This window comes from Brassica napus, chromosome C6 (assembly GCF_020379485.1).
Source record: "Brassica napus cultivar Da-Ae chromosome C6, Da-Ae, whole genome shotgun sequence".
In the NCBI taxonomy this organism is placed as follows: Eukaryota; Viridiplantae; Streptophyta; class Magnoliopsida; order Brassicales; family Brassicaceae; genus Brassica; species Brassica napus.
In genome coordinates this window covers 31,297,898-31,318,718 of record NC_063449.1, presented here as the reverse complement: position 1 = coordinate 31,318,718, position 20,821 = coordinate 31,297,898, and the positions used below count along the sequence as shown (strand labels likewise).

Below are 20,821 nucleotides of genomic sequence, written 5' to 3'. Positions count from 1 at the left end.
TCTTTGAGGATACGCCAACAGTTCCTTGGCACCATATCATCTGGTTCAAAAAAGTATACCAAAACACAGCTCTCTCGCTTGGCTAATGCTATTGAACAGGAGCCCTACTCGTGATCGACTCATCTCTTGGGGCTTGCAAACCGATATTCTCTGCCTCCTCTGTAATAGCTCCAATGAGTCAAGGGATCACCTGTATTTTGAATGCCCATTTTCAAGGAATCACTTTGCTACAAGGCTTCGTATCACTTCCTCTTCGAACTCCTGGAATGACGTAACTCACTCTCTCCTGTCCCTCTCTGGATCAAGACATCATAAATACCTATCTCTCCTCTCTTGGCAAGCGACAATTTACGAACTGTGGTGGGAAAGAAATGAAAGACTGCATCGAGGGAAATACAGATCAACAGATTCACTTTGGAAAAGGTTTAAGAGCATGATCAAGAACAAAATCTCTGCCTTGAGACCTGAGAATAACACAAAGGCAAGTGCTATTTTACAACTTTGGTTCTCTCTCGACGGAACTAGTTAGATCATAACTAGGGTTCGTACTTTTCCCTTCTCCCTTCCTCTCTAGTTACTATTGTTGGGCTTTTTATTTTGGGCATTTACTTGATCCGGCTTTTCCAAAGTTAGGTTCTTAATGGGTTTCTAAATTCTAGTTCGGGCAAAAACACTAAAAGTAGGGCATTGTAACCCTTTTGCTTCTTCCTTTTTAATATATGCAAGAAAATGTTCAAAAAAAAAAAAGTTAATGTTAAAGAAAAAAAGGAAAATTCATGTAAATGTATTTTGAAAATCACTAGAGCTCGTGACTTTTAATACCGTGTCCGTTGGCTAATAGTATTATTTTCCAAATAGTTCAAGCCACGTGAAAAAGACTTGCAATTGAATAAACAAACATGGAGTCCACTAAACAACACCCAACAACGAATATTTAGATCTAGTCAAAAGTTTTCTTCCTTGCAAAGAACTTTGAAGGTTCTTACCAAACAATGGCGAAGAAAGCTGTGTTGATCGGGATCAACTATCCAGGAACTAAGATAGAACTAAAAGGCTGCGTCAACGACGTTCACCGGATGCACAAGTGCCTCGTTGACCGGTACGGGTTCTCCGAGGAAGACATCACGGTGCTGATCGACACCGACGATTCTTACACGCAACCCACAGGCAAAAACATCCGTAATGCCTTGTCTGAACTCATAACGCCAGCAAAGTCCGGTGATGTTCTGTTCGTGCATTATAGTGGACACGGTACGAGGGTCCCACTGGAAGAAGGGGAGGAGGATGAAACAGGGTTTGATGAGTGTATTGTTCCTTGCGACATGAATCCAATCCCTGGTAAGCAGATCATTTACATTTAGTTCTCCGTTTCTAAAGAAAGAACAGAGTACTCTGTTCACAAACAGAGAGAAACAGAGTACTCTGTTTTGAATGATGTTTGGACATTGATAGAATAATGGGTACCGTCTTGTGTGTTGCATTTGCAGATGATGATTTCAGGGAGTTAGTGGACCAGGTTCCCCCAGGGTGTAAGATTACGTTCGTATCAGACTCTTGTCACAGTGGTGGACTCATCGATGGAGCCAAGGAACATATTGGAGAGAGCACCAATAAGAACCGAAACCAAGAACCAAAAGCTTACTTTTTCGAACTCGAGATATGGAACTTCTTTTATAGCGTGTTGATGAAGTTTCTTGCGCTTTGTGGGATCTGGAGATCTCAGGAAGAACAAGACAAGATTGAGATCACAGCGAGATACGAAGTTGGCAAATCAAGGTATCTGCCAATGGAGAGCTTCATCAACGTTCTCAAAGAGAAAACTGGCAAAGACAACATCGAGATTGGTAAAATCAGACCGACCCTTTTCGATGTGTTCGGTGAAGATGCGAGTCCCAAGGTGAAGAAGTTCATAAAAGCGATGCTCACCAAGCTAGATCAAAGTGGTTTAGTTGAGAGTGGTCGTGAGATCTATAGAGGAGGATCAAGCAGTGGATTGGTTCCAGACAGAGGGATACTGTTGAGTGGGTGTCAAACGGATGAGACATCAGCAGATGTGAAGAAGAGTGGAGAAGCTTATGGAGCTTTTAGTAACGCGATTCAGATGGTTTTGTCGGAAGGTGGTGGGGAGAAAGATAAGATCACCAATAGGGAACTGGTTTTGAGAGCAAGAGAGATGCTGAAAGAACAAGGGTTTACTCAGAGACCAGGATTGTATTGTAATGACCGTTTTGTGGATGCTCCGTTTATATGCTAACTATTGTCTTCATTCAAAACTGTTTTTGCTACTGATGGTTGTGAAAGTTTTTGTTCGACATGGTGTGAACACAGAGTATATATTCCTAGGTATTGGTTCACTCATGTGGGGGCAGTTAACAATAAGTGGTTCACAAACAGCAGAAGAAGATAGAGAGTAATTAGAGCATCGTTGTGTGCTCAAAAAAAAAAAAAAAAAAAAAAAAAAATTAGAGCATCGTTATCCCACCCCACGTACTCGTTTAGGAGTTCTTAATCTTTTTTTTAATAATTTTTAGTGGAAAAAAATGAGTTTAAGAGACTTAGTTAAGAGATGAACATATTTGTGTGTCCATTGCAAGTTTCTTATTTTCGGGTTCTTAAAAAAAATATTACATTATTTTTTTTTTAAACTTCAAATTTATTGATTAAATTATTAAACATAACATTTTGAACATAGATTTTTAAATAAAAAGATAAAACCAAAGATTAGTAAAATAAACGAGAATTATTTGGAAGAAGTCGGAGCTTAAGAAACATAACATAACATTGAACTAGGGTTCACTACAAAGTGTCAATCCCATTGTCCAAGATCAATGGAGTGAACCAGAGTGTGAACACAAGAAGCCATGTCAGAACTACCTAGAAGTAGTCACGGTGGATGGCTTTGATTTCTGGTTTATGGGTTTCTTGAGCTACAAGAAAGCGTTCAACTGTCTAGAGCAAGCGCTTTATCTGAGCATGGAGCTATAACAAGCCTAAGCTGAAGGGGAAATATTTAACTTCTAATTAGGAGACAATATTGTACAACCAAGAACCTTTGTACTGATGTCTTTTGTCCCCTGTTGTGACCTGTTTGGCTTGAAGTCGTGACATTACAACCAAGAGAGGATAAGTTGTGACTGTTGCTCCAAGTTTAGCCACAGCTCCAAGAAGAAATGTCTATGTGACTGTTGCTCCGAGTTTAGCCTCTTTCCTAAAACTTCAACACACAGAATACAAATCAAGAATATGTCACATGTGACGCCGCGGTTCCAGCGAGACGGAGCCAATCCACCGTATAAACGCTCCCTCTTATTTCACAACCTTTCAAATACAAATCAAGAACTTGTCATGCAATCCAAAGGCAACTCGAAGATCATTTCAAAAATCTTCGAACATTCATAAGAAAATCCAGTAATCAATTCTCTCAGACTCTCTCTCAAGCGCAATACACAATCTCAAAACTAACCTGGCACATGTGTTCGATAGTTCCAAGCTTCCTCTTCCCCCTCTTGATATCACGCTCCGTCTGTTGCCGCGTATTTACCTAATTTCAACAAACAAACACCATCGAAGATTATCATCAACAAGGAAGATCACAGAGAAATTGGCCGTGAGAACGCAAAAATAGAATCGTTACAGTTTGGAGAGGATAAGTGAGGAGTTGAGCGATGATCCCACCCCCAGCTCCAGCCATCCATTTATCAGAGTGTCCGACATGGTTTCTGTGAAGACGAAGGGAGGAGAGCAGATCCAGATTAACCTCCGATTCAAATTGAAATCCACCTCCACTCGTTACAAGACTCGCACTTCCGACACACTGGACTCCATCGCCGGCTCTGTGAGGAGATCGTCGTCGACGAAATCGAAGAAGGGAGAGAGACAGGGGTTGCTTCTGAACACCCACAACACAACACGTGTCCGTGTCTGGTCTCTTCCTTCCCCTAATTAAGATACGTTTCTTTTTAACTAACCCAATTTTTTTTTTTTAAATTCAACTAATGCTAACGTACGGCAATTGCATACTGTGATAATGATGCTCTTAGTGCCACCGTAAATGAATGTTAATATATATATAAATATATATATATATATATATATTTATTATTCTAATTTCAGTTTATATGATTATAAATTATTTTATTATATAACTATATTTTAGCACAATTTTTTATCAGTAAAAATAAAAAATTATGTTTTAGTTAATTTGATCAAAATGAGAAAAACAAAATAACCTTTTTAACTTAGAGCAAAATAACAAATTATTAAAATAATTAATTGTGAAGATCATATAATAATTTATGTATATATTATTACTTCTTTTATAAAATTTGTACTAATATATTTTAGTTAATCGGTTTATTCGGTTGAAACAGTTAAAATACCAAATATATTCATATACTGTAATTTCTTAAAAATAACGTCCATTCGGTTTATTCGGTATTACCAAATTTCAACCAATTTTTCTATTTCGGTTTTGGTTTAATTGATTCGGTTTTACCGGATTAAACGCCATTAGCAACGCTTTGGATCTACGGAGTGATTATAGTATGATTATGTACGTATATTGATCTATCAAATATAATTTATGTTTTTCATATATATAACATTTTATTTTTTTGTTGTGCATCACCATGCGTCGTATCCTAGTCTTTGTTGAAACAAAGTTCTCAAGGCACGCCTCCAAGGATTCCTAAAGAGTTTGCAGGACTTCCTTTTATGCGAGAGATGTAAGACTGAATAGCAGCAAAATCATTACCACTCAAAACGTTCTCATTATTACAATATATTCCACTACAACCACTATCTTTTACAGTATTACCTTACTTAATTGTCATATTTTCTCTTTTGCAGTGATCTGTCTAGAAACTATCTCAACGGTTCCATTCCTCCTGAATGGGGAACCTTGCAACTTATAAATCTGTATGTATCTCTTTTCATCTAGACTTTACATGTGTGTATGTGTATAGATTGAGTTGAGCAACTTTGTTGGATGATGAAATGCAGCCAACTGCTTGCAAACCGGATAAGCGGTCCAATCCCAAAAGAGATTGGAAACATTACAACCCTTAAGAATCTAATCAGATCTCAGGGAAATTACCTCAAGAACTCGGGAAATTAAAGAACATTCAAAGAATGTAAGAATATTTGTCCAAGTTCTCTAAAATAGGTTCATTTACTAATGATGAGACTATATTTTCTCTTCGTAGCATTCTTAGCTCGAACTACTTGACTGGAGACATCCCAAGTACATTTTCCAAACCTACTGCGTTGACTGATTTGTAAGTACTCATCTGCTTTGCTTAGATCATAGACGATGTGTTTTGATGATTCTGACATTTTTATTACATTGTTTTCTTTGCTTGATAGACGTATAAGTAACAACAGTTTACCGGAACTATACCAGATTTCATCTAGAACTGGACAGAACTTACAAAACTGTAAGCAAAGAATCAGTTTCTTTTGTTTTTGCATTTTGGTTATTGGCTACTTAATAAGCTGTGGAATATTAAATATTGTTGCATGTTGTTATAGGGTTATTCAAGCAAGGGGTTTAGTTGGACCGATTCCTTGCGCCATTGGTACTCTTGTGAAGTTAACAGACTTGTAAGTACACTAAACTTTGCGTGTGTGATTCGTTGTTACTGTCAATGATATTTACTGTTTCATTTTTCCAAATTTGAAACTTTTGTAGGAGAAGACCTAGTTCTCCATTTCCACCCAAAACATGACATCCATGCAAACATTGTGAGTTTGACCCGTAAAGTAAATTTGATGTAAAATAACTGATGAATATTTAGTATAACAAATGTTTGTGGAATTATATATATATATATATATGTAATTATCACATTAACTTCACTAACACATATTATGCATCTTCTTCGGTCTTTTCTTATTTTTTTCATTATCATTTCGTTCTTTTTATTAAAATTTTTGCTAATGTTTTCCTAATTTTTACATATGTTTTGCCAAATATTTATTTCTTATTAATAAATATATTCTTGTAAACTTGTAAATATATTCTTTTACGATGATCAATAAATTTAACATTTCATCAAAAATAATAATACAAAACATACAATCAATAAACCAAAATCCAAAATGGATGGTAGACAATGCAGAAATGATTTATGTTGTCAGCTTTGTATCTTTCTTTGATGGTAGACATCTGATTTATGAACTCACATCTGATTTATCTTTTTTTTTATGTTGTCAGCTTTGTATGACCTTCATATAAACTGTGGGGGTGATGAACTAACAATCAGCGGGACTAAGTACGAAGCCGATAATTCTGATAGCATCTACGATGACAGTAGAACAACTTGGGTTTCTAGCAACACCGGGCGCTTCTTGGATGTTGAACGTCATCTCAAAGTACCAACCATATGGACTAATACATCAGAGCCTAGTAGTCTTTATACAGATGCCCGTCTCTCGGCCATTTCCCTCACTTACTATGCGTTTTGTCTTGGAGAAGGAAGTTATACCGTTAATCTTCATTTCGCTGAAACTGTGTTCAGTGGTGACACTATAACGTATAGCAGTTTGGGGAGACGATTCTTTGACATTTATGTTCAGGTAATGGTTTTTTAAAGCTGATTTATTATGATATATTAACTTATGAGAAATATTATGTAGACGCACGAGTCTATAATATTTGAAAATATTGTAATGCTTATAGATATTGGGGTGTGTGGTAATGTGCAGGGTAAACTTGAGGTTAAGGATTTTGATATTGTGAGTGAGGCAAAAGGTGCTGGAAGAGCTGTGGTTAAGAGTTTTCAGGCCATGGTTACAAATGGGACGTTGGAGATAAGATTGTTTTGGGCGCTCAAGCTATTCCTGTAAGTGGTTCATATGGCGCTCTCATATCAGCTGTATCCGGGTAAGCTTTACTAAACCCAAAACAAACCCTTTTTGTTGTCGTTGTTGTCTCTTGACTTTATCTCCCATGATATTGCTATAGATTTCACTGGTGGTGGAACCTCTATTGGCATAATAGTAGGCGCTTCGTTGGTGTTTCTTGTGCTCTTCATGGTTGGCATTTTATGGTGGAGAGGTTGCTTGAGACCCAAGAGTCAGATGGAGAAAGGTGTTTAATAACGATTTATACCTTTTAACAATCCTTTTTTGAGTTGAAAGTCTATGTATCTTCCAAGAGCACTTTTCGGTCCTCTAGAGACTCGAATACAACTAGACTGGCCGATAAGGCAGAAGATTTGCGTTGGAATAGCCAGCGGATTAGCTTACCTCCACGGGGAATCAAGACTCAAGATCGTGCAGAGAGACATCAAAGCCACTAATGTCTTGCTGGACAAGGAACTAAACCTGAAGATTTCGGATTTCGGTCTTGCTAAGCTTGATGAAGAGGAAAACACACACATGAGCACACAAGCCGCAGGAACATAGTGAGTCGTTTAACCATTCAATCACAAAGAAAGAAGTTTCAGCTTTGTTTACATTTCTTGTGACCAAGGCAATCTGTTTGTTGTGCAGTGGATACATGGTTCCAGAGTATGCAATGAGAGGTCACTTGACAGATAAAGCAGACGTCTACAGCTTCGGCGGCGTCGTGGCTCTTGAAATAGTTCATGGAAGAAGCAGTACGAGCGCACAATCCGTCTACCTCCTAATTGATTGGTTAAGACCACTATTTTAGGGATCATAAGGGAAGGTTTCATCTCTCGCTATGCGTGTTCGGTTAATCTTGATTTCTGCCACAGTTACATGTTCCAAGGGAGCAAAACAAGCTGATGGAAGTAGTAGCCCCGAGGCTTGGAACAGATTACAACAGGGAAGAAGCAATGATGATGATATATAAATTTTCATAAAATGTAAAATTGTCGGTTATATATTATTTTCATAATTTATAATAAATCAGTGTTAAAAACTGTTTTTGCTACTAATGGTTAGGAATGTCAAACAGGTTGATCTGTCCCGTTCCGTCTCGTACCGCAGCGGGTTCGTCTTCGAGCGGGTCACGGCGGGTCAGGCCCGCACGGGCTGCGGTCCTCAAAATGGCTGACCAAACCCGTACCGCAAAACATGTAGGCCTTTGCGGATCGACCCGCAGGACATAGAATTACAAACGAACATATGGCTCCTAAACGCTTCAAGACATGATTCAGGACGCTTTATCAATTTCATAACGCATCAGTAAGTGAGTTTAGTCGAGGATTGAACTGGATATGGCAAAACCCTTGTTAGTTGGATTTTAGTTGGATCAAAACACTAGTTTATTTACTTTTGTTAGACTCCAAACATTTTTAAAATAAACAATACTTTAGTTGTTGAATCCAAATATTATAAATCATAAGTTCATAATAAATGCTTTAGTTTTCTGAATCCAAAATTAAATAAAACCAACACCAAATCAAGGATGCTAATCCCAAAAATAAATAAAAAGAAAACACCAATCACACTTCTTGTTCTTCATCTTTGTCACCAACAAGCGACAAAAAGATGGAAATTTCTCTTCTTCACCATCAACTTCATCTTCTGCAAATAAGAATAATAGAAGTTAGTTAAAGATATATTGAAACCTAAAACTCCAAAATGTATGATAATGTGAACAAATACATATAGGCAAAACTATGAAGAACCCATGGCGGGAACTAGATCTTCTTCTTCGGTGGAAAGTGAGTTTTCAAACTTCTTATGATGACTCGAAGAAGCTCCACCGGTGCAGATTGAAGGCGTTTGGGAGACCAGAAGCATCATCGACCCTGAAACCACCATCACCGGAGCTACATAACGTCGAATCACCTTCTTTCTCTCTCTCTCTCTCTCTCTCTCAATGTTTTAGGCGAAAGCAGAAATGGGGACTTAGGGTTGCGGGTCTTCAAAATCCCGCAGGTTAAACCCATCCCGCTTTCGACCCGTCCCGCTTTCGACCCGTCCCGCTTTGAACCCGTCCCGCGAGGTCCGCAAATTTGCGGGCTTACCAAATGAAGGTCCAATCCCGCCCTGTAGCAAGTCTTTACGGGCCAGACCCGCGGTCCAGGTCCTTGATTGCTATCCCTACTAATGGTTGTGAAATTTTTGTGGATGCTCCGTTTATATGCTAACTAGAGCGTATTGTTTTCATTCAAAACTGTTTTTGCTACTAATGGTTGTCAAAAAAATTGTTCGTCATGGTGTGAACACAGAATATATTTGGTCACAAAGTCATTTTCTTACCCATATAATAAGATCTTCGGTGTATATCATACAGTTTTGAACATTCCTGGGTCTTGGTTCAGTCATGTGGGGGCAGCTAACAATAATAAGTGGTTCACAAACAACAGAAGAAGATAGAGTAATTGGTGCTGCATTAAATGATAGTTAATAAAAATAGTAGTTGGGTGTCTTTCAGAGTAGCCATCTCAAAGAAGAAGAAGAAGAACAAGAGAAATGTCTACGGGTATGGGAAGTGGAAAAGGCAAAAGCCGTCCATCACCGTCCGATCCTTCAATCTCAGTTTCCGACAAGATAAACGCCACCAGGGAGAAGTACGCTCTCATCCCTGACCGCTTCTCTTCCCTTGACCAGGTTTCTTTCTTTCCTTTATAACTCAAGTTCTGTCGTTGACTTGACTTTTGACCAACATGGCTTCTGCTACTTCCATGTTCTCTGAGTTCTTCAAGTCTTAAAAGTGTTTTTATAAAAGGTATCAAAAGCTCTGAGAGAAGCTGGTCTTGAATCATCTAATCTCATTCTTGGAATTGATTTCACTAAGAGCAACGAATGGTCTGGTAAAAGTATTCCATAAAAAATACAACTTATTGTATAATTTACAACCATGCTTTGAATTTAAACAGAGTGATTTATCTTTTTTCAGGGAAAACATCTTTCAATGGAAAAAGTCTTCATGCTCTCGGAGCAACTCAGAATCCATATGAAAAGGCAATCTTTGTGATCGGCCAAACGTTGGCTCCTTTCGATGAAGACAATCTCATCCCCTGTTTCGGCTTTGGCGACTGTGAGTTTTTGTTTCCCAAAACAATCTCATCTTCACATCTTTAACTCGCTATGTTTTCTTTCACCATTATTCAGCAACGACCCATGATGAGGAAGTGTTCAGTTTCCACAGCGACAACTCTCCATGCCATGGCTTTGAAGAGGTCTTATCATGTTACAGAAGAATCACACCTAACTTGATTTTATCAGGTCTTTAACTTAACCTCTTACCTTCATTGCCAAACCATAAGCTTCTGAATAGCTTTTTGTTTCAAAAGGGCCAACGTCTTACGGACCACTCATCGATGCTGCGGTCGACATTGTTGAAAAGAACAACGGTCAGTTTCATGTTCTGGTGATTGTCGCTGATGGGCAGGTAAAGTTTCAAGCTTTTTAACTGAAAAACAGAGTATGAACGCTTAATGACAAAGCCACATTTCTGAAAGTGAAGGTAACGAGAGGTGTTGATAAGGCCGAGGGAGAACTCAGTCAACAAGAGAGAACAACTATCGACGCCATTGTTAACGCGAGGTGAAACAACATGCAATAGCTTCTTCTTCCTTTCTGCAACTCTGTTTTACTCTGTTTTTAGAAGCTGATTATCCCAGAGTTCATTTCACCTTGCAGCTCATATGCTTTGTCGATTGTTTTAATCGGTGTTGGAGACGGGCCATGGGAGGACATGAGGAAGTTCGACGACAAGATCCCTAAGCGTGAGTTCGACAACTTTCAGGTAACATCTCATTTCCAGTTTTCAGTTCCATTTGTATCCTTCCCCGTTCTTCGATCTTGATCTGCTCTCTGCAAAGTTTGTGAATTTCACAGAGATCATGAAGAGAGATTCATCAGAGTCAGCCAAAGAAGCCGCATTTGCTCTTGCTGCTCTAATGGAGATTCCCTTTCAGTATCAAGCAGCAACCGAACTCAGCTTACTCGGGTACTCCCTTTGATATTATCCTCCAAGAGACAGAACTTAACTACTGTCTTTCTGTTATCCTGTCTTAAACTACTTATGATGTTCTTATCTGTAAAGGAAAACAACGGGCTTAGCTAAGAAAATAAACCCGAGGCCACCACCTACTCCTTACACACCTACTATTCGTACTGAACTACCATCACCTGCATCAGAAGAACATACTCAGGTCCGAAAAATTGTTACACCTTTCACTCTGTTACTCCCTTGTCGAATCAAATCTCATCTGATATTGATTTTCGTTAAAACAGAGTTGCCCAATTTGCCTGACTAGCCAGAAAGACGTGGCTTTTGGCTGTGGTCACATGGTAAGTGTCACCTAAGAAGTCTTGATTGTTTTCCTATTACTCAAACCCATTCATGAAAAGAACAGTTTACTTACCTTCGCATTTTTATTTCTTTTTGTGCAGACGTGTCGAGATTGCGGATCCAGGATAGCAAACTGTCCCATCTGCAGAGTACTGATCACAAGCCGGCTAAGGCTTTACACGTGATCAGTGCCTTTGCACATACTGTCTTTCTCCATCTTAGAGTCTTTAGCTTTGTTTACCAAGTGTCTCTGACAATGTTCCAGAATCAGCTTGTACCATTTAAATATCCTATGTACTACAGATGTTAGCTTGCAAACAAGAATGATGAAGTAGAAATGTACAAAACATGGGTTTTACATTTTTATTCACTGTCACAAAAAAAATGTTTGAAGTGACTGAATCTTGCACCAGTCCAAAAACCACAAAGCATGCCAGATTCAAAAGGAAGAAACATGCTATCTTTGCATCGAAGAAAGATTCGAGAGTGAGAGGCATCCATTACAATAGCTCCTTCTAAGAAGTCATCATCGTTACTGAGGTTTGGTTGTGACCGTGTCATTTGGCTTTGGCACAGGTTGAATTCTTTGGTAAGGCTTCCTGGTAAGAGTCTCTCCCTTTAGAGCAGCCACGTATCTGTCGTTGGTATCTTGCTTCTGTTTCAACTCCCCGAGGTACTCAGCTAGCCTCTCTTGGTTTACTTTACCCATCATCTGACCATACAATTCAGAAAAAAAAAAATGTTGTTCATCAGCACAAAACACCAATATAAGCTAGTATCAACAAACCATATTTAACAAATCAGCCTTAGATTATTAACACACAGAGCTATGATCAAGAAACTTCACTCCAGCAGAGGAAGAAAACTCAGATACATAAAGCTCCTATTCACCATAGAACAACTGGGCTTAAAGGACTCAATGAATGCCAAGGCGCTTTACAAAGCAGCAGGAAAGAAAGCACGAGACACAACAATCATCATCAAGATGTGTTCTAATCATTTTCAAGAGAAGAACACACCGCAGCAAGGCTTCTCTAGAGACCAAACTGTAACCATAAAGCTCAAAAATAAACTACCTTTCCGACAAGTATCAGTAGAAGACAAATTACATGTTTCTATTACCGAACAGATATCATATTTAGAGGGGGAAAAAACCCTAAAATGAAGATCAAGAAACCCTAAATCAGAATGCTTAAAGGGAGAGCCTTTACAGGGATAGAAAAAAGCAAGTACGTACGGTGGTTTCGGGTCGGGCGGATTGTCGGAGACGGGCCTCGAGCTCCGGGTTAGTGGAATTGGTGAACTGCATAACCCCGTAGCCGATTATTCCGGGGATGACGCCGCATACAGTAGCGAATGTGAAGAAGAAGGGTCTTGAATCTCGCGTCTTCCTCACTAGCCATCTCCATGCGTTGCTCTTCTCGTACAGAAACGACATCGTTTTTCTCTCTCCGAGACGCACTGGTTTGGTTTCTACTAGGGTTCTTGATTTCCTGGTTTCACTTTGGCGTATATGCGAACAAGTCCTATATTTCTATATAATTTATATATGCGCCCGGATATATCTTAAGCTTCACTGTTTACCTTATTAGTTTATAAATTATTTTTGACTCCCTCTAGTTTGTGAATAACAACGTTACAACACCATTCTTAATTTGTTTTGGATCAGGAACACCATATTATTTTAGTTTTGCTAAAAATATATACTCCTTCCGTTTCAAAATAATGTATATTCTAGAATTTTCATACTTAATTACTACCTCTGTATAAAAAAGAGAAAATTACTAGGATAGCAATAAAAAAGTTTTTGTCATAAATATAGCATCTAAGAATAAAAATGACCAAAATAGCAGTTAATGTTTTATCAAAAGAGATAATATACACTTATACCCCAACGGTAAATTAATTTAGGCATTAGGGTTTAGAGTTAAGGGGTGGGGTTTAAGATTTAGGGTTTAGGGTTTAGAGTTTAGGGTTTAGGGTTTAGAGTTTAGAGTTGGGGAGTGGGGTTTTGGGGATAAGATTTCAAATTTTGAAAAATAAAAAAAAAATTTAATTTTTCAAAAGATAAAATGCTATTTTGGTCATTTTAGTTTTTGAGGACTATTTTTGTGACATAAACTTAGAAAAGTGTTATTTTGGAGATTTGCCCTATAAAAAAAGTGGATTTAAAGGTTTTTGCACACCGATCAAGAAATTATAAATTTTTATTCAATCTTTCTCGTTTGTCTAAAAATAACAATAAGTACAAATAATTCAATACAAAAAGTCAAAAACATAAATATGCATTTACTTTTTACATGGAAACTTGAAAACGTCACTTAAAATGAAACAATTTTTTTTCTCTTAAAACACCACTTAAAGTGATACGGAGGGAGTATTAAAAAAACACGTAAAATTTTGACAATAAATGCATTGTTTTTCGTGTTTAGCTATTTTCTATGATTTTTAACCAATAAAAATTCAGTAAACACAATTAATGTCTTTAAATTTTACAATTTGTTATTATTACATACATTGAAAATGTAAAATATAAATCTTTTAGAAACAATTTTTTTTTTTCTAAAACATAGATCTTTCTTAAACGAATGGAGTATAAAACAATCTTACTTATGAAGTATACATAAGATCATTTTTTACCACCACGTTTTATTACAAAAAAAATCTTCTCATTTTTCACAAAAATAAAAAATGTAGAAAACATAATAAACTACTAGATCTTGATCCACACGACCGTGCAAGTTTTCTTTAATACTAAAATATTTTGGGTTATGCAATAAAATATGTTAATAAATTAATATAATTTGGTGGTATATATTATCTAATTTTATAATAATATTTGTGTGGCGTATAATATTGCTACTATAAAATTTATAAATTTTTTTTATTTTTGTAACAAAATTTATTTTGAAAACATTATTATGTAACAATACTGATTTACATAAATTTTGTTTTATTTCTAAATTTGAAATATACGTGAAAATTAAATTAAGTTGAACCTACATGATAGAGAATTTGGTGTATAGTGATTAATTAAACCAAATTAGTATAAATGCTTAAATAATAGCGAAGGGTTGAAGTTAGCCCAACACTCATCGTTTACGGCATGGACTACCAGGGTATCTAATCCCGTTTTGCCTTTAGTAATCTACGGAATATTCATAAATTGAGATTGCCAAGTCAACCTTCTTCTTTATGGCCTTTTTTGTTTCTTTGATTGATCTCCCTTTCGTATTCATTCGACCTGAAACTGAATTTGCTTTTAATTCAAGTGAATACACATACGTTAATAACAACAGGCTAAAATCTTGTATATATGATATAAATTAAGATCAAATATTTCATCTATGAAGGGAAACGTAAATTAATTATATTACATGGTAAAAGCATTTAAAGGTATGGCTTCCAAGTGATATAAATTAAAAAATAACATATGAAATCAGTCATAATTTATGTGCTAAATAGGTAAGATATTTTATTTTTAAATTATAAATAGAAATGAATATTTCTTTTTAAAAACATCTTTTAAAATATTTCTTAAATTTAATTTTGAAAATTAATTCAATTTAAAATTATTATTTACATTAAAATATTATTAAAAGTATTTTATATAATTATTAATATTTGTTTACAATCAAAACTAAACTAAAATTTAGTTTCTAATTATACTTTATGATAATTAAAATTTAAATAACTAATTTCGAAAATACATTTTAAAAAGATTCTAAAAGATATTTGAAAGATTTTGTTAGACATTTCTTTAAGATATTTATTATTATTTCAAATAACATAAAGATATTAAAAGATATTATAATTATGTTATGTAAAATTTAATAATTTTTCTAATGATGGTCCAAATAAAAAAAATCGCACATGAAATAAGTCATGACTTCTATATTAGTATTAACTAGATTTTGACCCGCGCTAAAGCGCAAAATAATTTTTTGGTAAAAACTTTATATAATTGCATTTTCTCTTTATTCAAAGTAGGTCTGAGCATAAAATCCGTAAACCAAAGTCTGTACCGAACTTAAACCAAAGAACCTGATCCATATCCAGTACGAAATGTAAAAAATCCCAGAATAGGTCTTGTAGGGTGATATATCATATATCCGAACCCGAAGTGTCATTAGCCAAACCCGAACAGACAACCCGAAAATACCAAAAAAAAAAAATCCAAAAAACGATATGAAAGCCAAATTAATCACAAATATAAATACAATGTGAAACTTAAATATGTGCTTTAAATATTCAGTTCTATATTTATAGTGAAATTATATAAAAAAGTAAGTATTTAAATTTTCAAAAAGCACCTTAAATATACAATTCTATTTAAATAAGTTTATTTCTTATGTTTTGCTTAAAAATTTTGGATTTAACTTCGGATATATCCGAACCGAACCCATATAACCCGAATCAGAACAATATCTGGTTACTTTATGGATTTTATGATGTGGTACAAATTAGAAACAAAACCTGTGTGTTATATTCAAACTCGATCCGTACTTATAAATTTATCAGAATGAGACATAGGATGTGATATAAATTTGAACCAAAATTTCAAATACCAAACCCGTATCCAACGGGTACATGAACGCCCGAGCCTAAATAAAGTATGTTTTATGTTTTGTTCAGTTAGTTTTATATCTGATAAATATTTTTGAATAGCCCGTAAAACTATACTCACAAAAAATATCAATAATAACATGTTCCACAATATCACTAAACATTAATAACTATTATTATTTATTTTATCATATATATATATATATATATATCTAATTCTAATATTCTATTTATAAGAATCATATTATAATGTATTTGGTCAGATTTTTAAAGAATTTGGTTCTTGCATTTGAATTAAAGTACAATTGTATATATAATTATTTTTATATTAATAAAAAATATAATTGATTATTTACTTAAAATTAGTGTTAATATAAATTAAATTCGTTAAAAACAATAGATTAGTTATTCTGTTCCTTAATGTTAGGTTAGGGTATACATATATTTAACAATAATTAAATTAGGTATAAATAAAAATTATAGTAAAGCTAGTTAAATGTAATTGTCCAACCTCGATTATTTGTAAGTAGGTAAAAAATAGAACTCTAAATTAATAAATTAGATTCTTAAATAAATAGAACTTATATTTATATTTAGTGTGAGTATTTTTTGATTATGTAAATAATTTTTTTAGAACTTTCATTATCGACACTTTTATATCTTGAAAAAAGTGAAAGTATCTTACTAATATAGTATAGATAAATAATTTGTAAAGATGTTTTGTGATGTTATATTCCTTTACATGATATAAATACAGTTTAGTGTATATAAATATTTTAAACATATTAATCACATTCCGTAAATATAAGATCATTAGTATATATAGTATATCAATAAAGTTTAGAAAATTGCTCTGGATCTTGCATATTCCTAGATACACAAGTGCAGTTTTGTGAATATAAATATATTTTATACATATATCAATTATAGTTACTATATTTAATTAATATACTAATAAACTTCAGCAGATATATGGTACACTACAAGAAAACACACCGAATTCCGACGGATCTTCCGACGGACACCAAGGTCGTCGGACATTTGCGACGGAATACTGACAAATTTCCGACCAAATCCAAAAAATTTTCTATATTTATAAATTTTTTATAATTTTGAATACATATATATATATATATATATATAAAAGGTTTAATAGTTTTTTTTAAAACGTTTATAAAACCTTTTGTAAATATATAAATGAAAATATGTTTGATGGGTTAATTTTTTTTTTTTAGGGCCGAGGATGAAGCCCGCCCCGCAGCCCGTCTTCGACGTAGTTCAGTGAGCGGTTCCCGTGCATCGGTATCGTCTCATGACTCGGTTCCGGTATATATTCCCGCTCCAGCTCCCTCTGCCCCTCACGCTGCCCCTCACGCTGCTGCTCAACAGGATCCGGGGGTCATGCCGGTTCATCTATTGGTTCAACAACCAGGTCGAGAGCATCTCCCGTTTCTCCAACCCAACCCACGACGAGGCCATAGCACTTGGTTAGTATTTTTTTTTATTTGTACCGTTATATTTTTTGCTTTAATTAACTTGCTAACTTGTATTTTTTTTTAAAGGTTCACCAAGTCGAAAAATGGCATTAGCCGGAGCATCAACCAGATGATGTACTCCATGCTCCGTTTTGGATATCCAAAGTGGAGTGTGATCCCTTCCGACGAACGAGAGTTGTGGTTTCGTCAGTTTGCGGTATAGTAACCCTTCATTTTTTTTAAGTTTTTACATTTTTTTACATATATTTACTTATTAAATTGTGTTTGTTTTGTAGCAAGAGTTCAACTGGCACTCCGATCTTACGGAAACAGTCCGTAAGAAATTCAACGAAAAGGCCATGGACTCTTACACAAAGCAGATAAACGCGTGGAAGACAGTTTGGCAGAAGAACAAGAAGCCACGGTTCATCAACGGGGGGGTGTGGGAGCAGTTGATAGCTCATTGGGAGAGGGAAGACACTGCAGAGACGTCTTCTAGGAACTCCAGGAACCGGAAGAGCGATCGTGGCGGGAAAGGTATGTATGTGCACAATCTCGGCGCTTGCTCCATGTCTACTAAGGAGGATGAACTTGTAAGTTTTTTATTATTATTTATCTTTATATTTTTTAAATAAATATTTTATATATTTTTTGGCTAATAATGGCGGTTTTTTTAGATCGAAGCAAATGACGGTAATCCCGTTGATCGTCTCCAACTCATTAAGGTGGCTCACACTAACAAGACGACGGGTCAAATTCAGGACCCCGTGATCAGAGGTGTAGTTGATTTGGTGGAAGCTGAGATAGTTTCTCAATCTCAGCCTCTCTCTGATGACGGCGACTCCACGGGAGCTTCAACCAACCTGTCTCTATTGCAAATAAATGAGATGGTTGAAAAGGTAATTTTTTTTATTAATATTTTTTTTTATAATGTCGATTACTTACTTGTCCATATTTACTTACTTTAAATATTTTTGTAGGCGGTTCCTAAAAGGAAAGGAGGCCGTTTAGTTGGGTTGGCCCGTCGTGCTTCTTCGTATCCGGCATCTTCTTCGCAAGCTCCGTATGCCGATCCCATGATTCTCGAGGAGCTACATGACAAAGATGCACGGATTGGGGCATTGGAGGAGCAGAACACCACTATCCTTTCGGAGAATGCCACTATCCGTTCGGAGAATGCCACTATCCTTGCTGAGTTGGCATCCCAGAAGAAGTTCAACACCGAGATTATGCAGAAGCTAGATCGTTTGATGTCTTCGAGTTCTTCTTAGTTTATTTCGGCTTTATAAAACTTTCAGAATGTTTTTTTTTTCTATTTCGGTTTGTATGAATTTTAAACTTTATGAATGTTTTTTTCCTATTTCGGTTTTTATGAATTTAAATTTTATAATATTATTAGTTTTAAATTTCCAATTTTTTAAATTTATTAATATCAAAAAATATATAAAAATGCAAAATTAATTTGTAAAAAAAAAAGGGTATATACCGACGGACAACGGTCGTCGGAATATACCGACGGACATATATCCGTCGGAATTTACCGACAAACCCATTTCCGTCGGAATATACCGACGAACGTGGTTCGTCGGTATATTCCGACGACCGATGTCCGTCGGTAAATTCCGACGCCTACAGTTCGTCGGAATAAACCGAGGAACCACGTTCGTCGGAATTGTAGTTTTCCGATGAACTCCGGTCTTCTGTAGCCGCATCGTAATATCGTCGGAAGTTCGTCAGAATGACGTTTCTTGGTATTCGTCAGAAAGTCGTCGGAATTTCTGACGAAATTCCGACGAACGTTTTTTTTCCGACGAAACGATACCGACGGACGGGTTCGTCGGAATTTCGTCGGAATAGACCGATTCCGACGAATTACCGACGATTTCGGCCATCAGAATCCCCCTGTTTTCTTGTAGTGGTAGTTACTAACAAAATTATTGGAAATAAAAATAGGTCCAAAAGTTAAGAGAAGTTACATTTATCTCTAATGAGATATGAATAGGTCCAAAAGTTAATGACAATATTTTTAAGTAGATAAAAATTAGGACTCTGTTTTAATAGATTAGATAGTATAGATATTAAAATTTCATTAGTTCAACTGAAAACGTGTTACAGATAAATTTCGAAGTGTATAAATTCGAATACTTAGAACATAACTAGTATTTTTTTTGGTTGTTTTGAGCCCATGAAGATTAAATACTTCGGTTTAGAACCTCTGGTTTAGAATATATGTAGTTGATGGTGTTGAGACCTGATAATAACCAACTTTTTTGTAAATTGTTAATGTGTTGTAAATAGAAGGTTTGAGACTGAATATTTCTGTTATTATTAATGATCAAAGGGGATTCTTTTATATAAGGATTACAAGATGAAGATAAATGAAAAGTATCCAAAACTTAAACTCACTAGGATTACGAATACATAATAATGGAAAGATTACATCTACTAGGAAAAGGAAAGGGTTTCCTTTTCTCCAAGCTTTGTGGCCGCCTCTCTCTCTCCTGAAGTCGTCTCTCTCTCTCCTCTCTCTAGGGCTTCGGCCATCTCTCCATCTTCTAGGTATTGGGCCGGTCTTGAGCCGGGTCTGATTAATGGCAATCCACTCCATGATTTATAACACTCCCCTTTGGATGCCATAACCATACAGGATTCGTAGTACACCTCATGTTGCCTCATTAAAACCTTATCAGGAAAACCCAGTGGGACAAAACCATGATGAAGGAAAAATAGTACAACACGCACTACTCCCCCTGATGTGAACCTCATGGTAGGTTTCTACATTCTACGCATCTGATGCGTGATATTTCCTGTATGTATAGGATGGGAGTAATCAGCCAGTTTCATTACTGAACCGTAATTAGACCATTTCGACTTCTTAGATCGTTTCTCATGTCTCTTGACATTAAGTGTCTCGTAAAGCATGTGTGCTAAGCAATGTGAATCACATTGTCCTCGGAGATCACTATTGGGTCTTTGCAAATCGTGTTTGCATATGTCCATAGTCTAGACGTGATCGTCTACTCTTAACTCTTTACTATGGTCGGATAAACCAAGTACTTATAGACAATGTACTAGACATGGTTATCATGAACCTATGTCTCGATCTGGCCGATCCATGTCTGGGTCATATACCTTGTCTATACATGTCCACTACTTGTCTCATGAGTGTTCAAGATCAATGATCTTTGTTGTGAGTTTATAATCTCTTATTATGGCTCTGCGGCCGAACACTCTCATGGATGTGGTCATCGATTTCTTTGCCTTTAGGCAGTACCATATCTATCTCGGACATTGTTGTCCCTTATCCATCTCTAGATGGTGTCTTATGACCTCTGTTGCTGTGGATTATATCACACGCTACGTATACAGTATTAGGTCATAGATCTCGGCTCTTACAAGCTTATGGATTACAATACATTTGTATCCGGTTGATCTTTTGTCTCTACCAGCCCGTGATCAAAGGAGGGCCAGACGTCTTTTAGTATTAAAAGACGGACGCGTCTAGTAGAAGAGCCAGACGTTCTTAGCTGAAGAGCCGGACGCCCTTAGACGGACAGAGTCG

At 36.1% G+C, this 20,821-nt stretch overlaps 4 protein-coding genes across 5 annotated transcripts; 3 read left to right on the top strand and 1 right to left on the bottom strand.

Moving 5' to 3' along the window:
- The first annotated feature begins 901 nt into the window (after positions 1 to 901).
- Positions 902 to 9,727, top strand: LOC106403804 (metacaspase-7-like). Of its 2 annotated transcripts, XR_007324819.1 has the most exons (14): positions 934 to 1,338; positions 1,488 to 4,724; positions 4,849 to 4,917; positions 5,002 to 5,132; positions 5,205 to 5,276; positions 5,365 to 5,435; positions 5,530 to 5,601; positions 5,690 to 5,742; positions 6,215 to 6,576; positions 6,706 to 6,883; positions 6,965 to 7,406; positions 7,495 to 7,832; positions 7,925 to 9,528; positions 9,633 to 9,727. XR_007324819.1 is itself a non-coding variant. In XM_013846038.3 (2 exons), the coding sequence occupies exons 1-2, from the start codon at positions 993 to 995 to the stop codon at positions 2,252 to 2,254; spliced, it is 1,113 nt and encodes a 370-aa protein (XP_013701492.1). In that variant the 5' UTR covers positions 902 to 992; the 3' UTR covers positions 2,255 to 2,354. The 2 variants fall into 2 exon arrangements, 1 of the variants encoding a protein (XP_013701492.1); XM_013846038.3 differs by lacking the exons at positions 4,849 to 4,917; positions 5,002 to 5,132; positions 5,205 to 5,276; ... (7 more) ...; positions 7,925 to 9,528; positions 9,633 to 9,727 and having other exon boundaries at positions 902 to 1,338; positions 1,488 to 2,354.
- Positions 6,100 to 8,023, top strand: LOC125575472 (probable leucine-rich repeat receptor-like serine/threonine-protein kinase At3g14840). The gene is made up of 7 exons (XM_048759833.1): positions 6,100 to 6,106; positions 6,215 to 6,576; positions 6,706 to 6,842; positions 6,965 to 7,090; positions 7,158 to 7,406; positions 7,495 to 7,638; positions 7,912 to 8,023. Exons 1-7 carry the CDS (start codon positions 6,100 to 6,102, stop codon positions 8,021 to 8,023), a joined length of 1,137 nt encoding a protein of 378 aa, XP_048615790.1.
- On the top strand, positions 9,289 to 11,584 carry LOC106406153 (E3 ubiquitin-protein ligase RGLG4). Its single transcript, XM_013846756.3, has 11 exons — positions 9,289 to 9,528; positions 9,647 to 9,731; positions 9,818 to 9,958; positions 10,033 to 10,146; positions 10,215 to 10,312; positions 10,388 to 10,467; positions 10,564 to 10,669; positions 10,746 to 10,873; positions 10,970 to 11,078; positions 11,161 to 11,217; positions 11,320 to 11,584. Exons 1-11 carry the CDS (start codon positions 9,391 to 9,393, stop codon positions 11,401 to 11,403), a joined length of 1,140 nt encoding a protein of 379 aa, XP_013702210.1. The 5' UTR covers positions 9,289 to 9,390; the 3' UTR covers positions 11,404 to 11,584.
- Positions 11,557 to 12,740, bottom strand: BNAC06G19880D. The gene is made up of 2 exons (XM_013846758.3): positions 12,456 to 12,740; positions 11,557 to 11,930 (listed from the first exon to the last, which is right to left on the bottom strand). The coding sequence occupies exons 1-2, from the start codon at positions 12,654 to 12,656 to the stop codon at positions 11,751 to 11,753; spliced, it is 381 nt and encodes a 126-aa protein (XP_013702212.1). The 5' UTR covers positions 12,657 to 12,740; the 3' UTR covers positions 11,557 to 11,750.
- Positions 12,741 to 20,821: the final 8,081 nt, after the last annotated feature.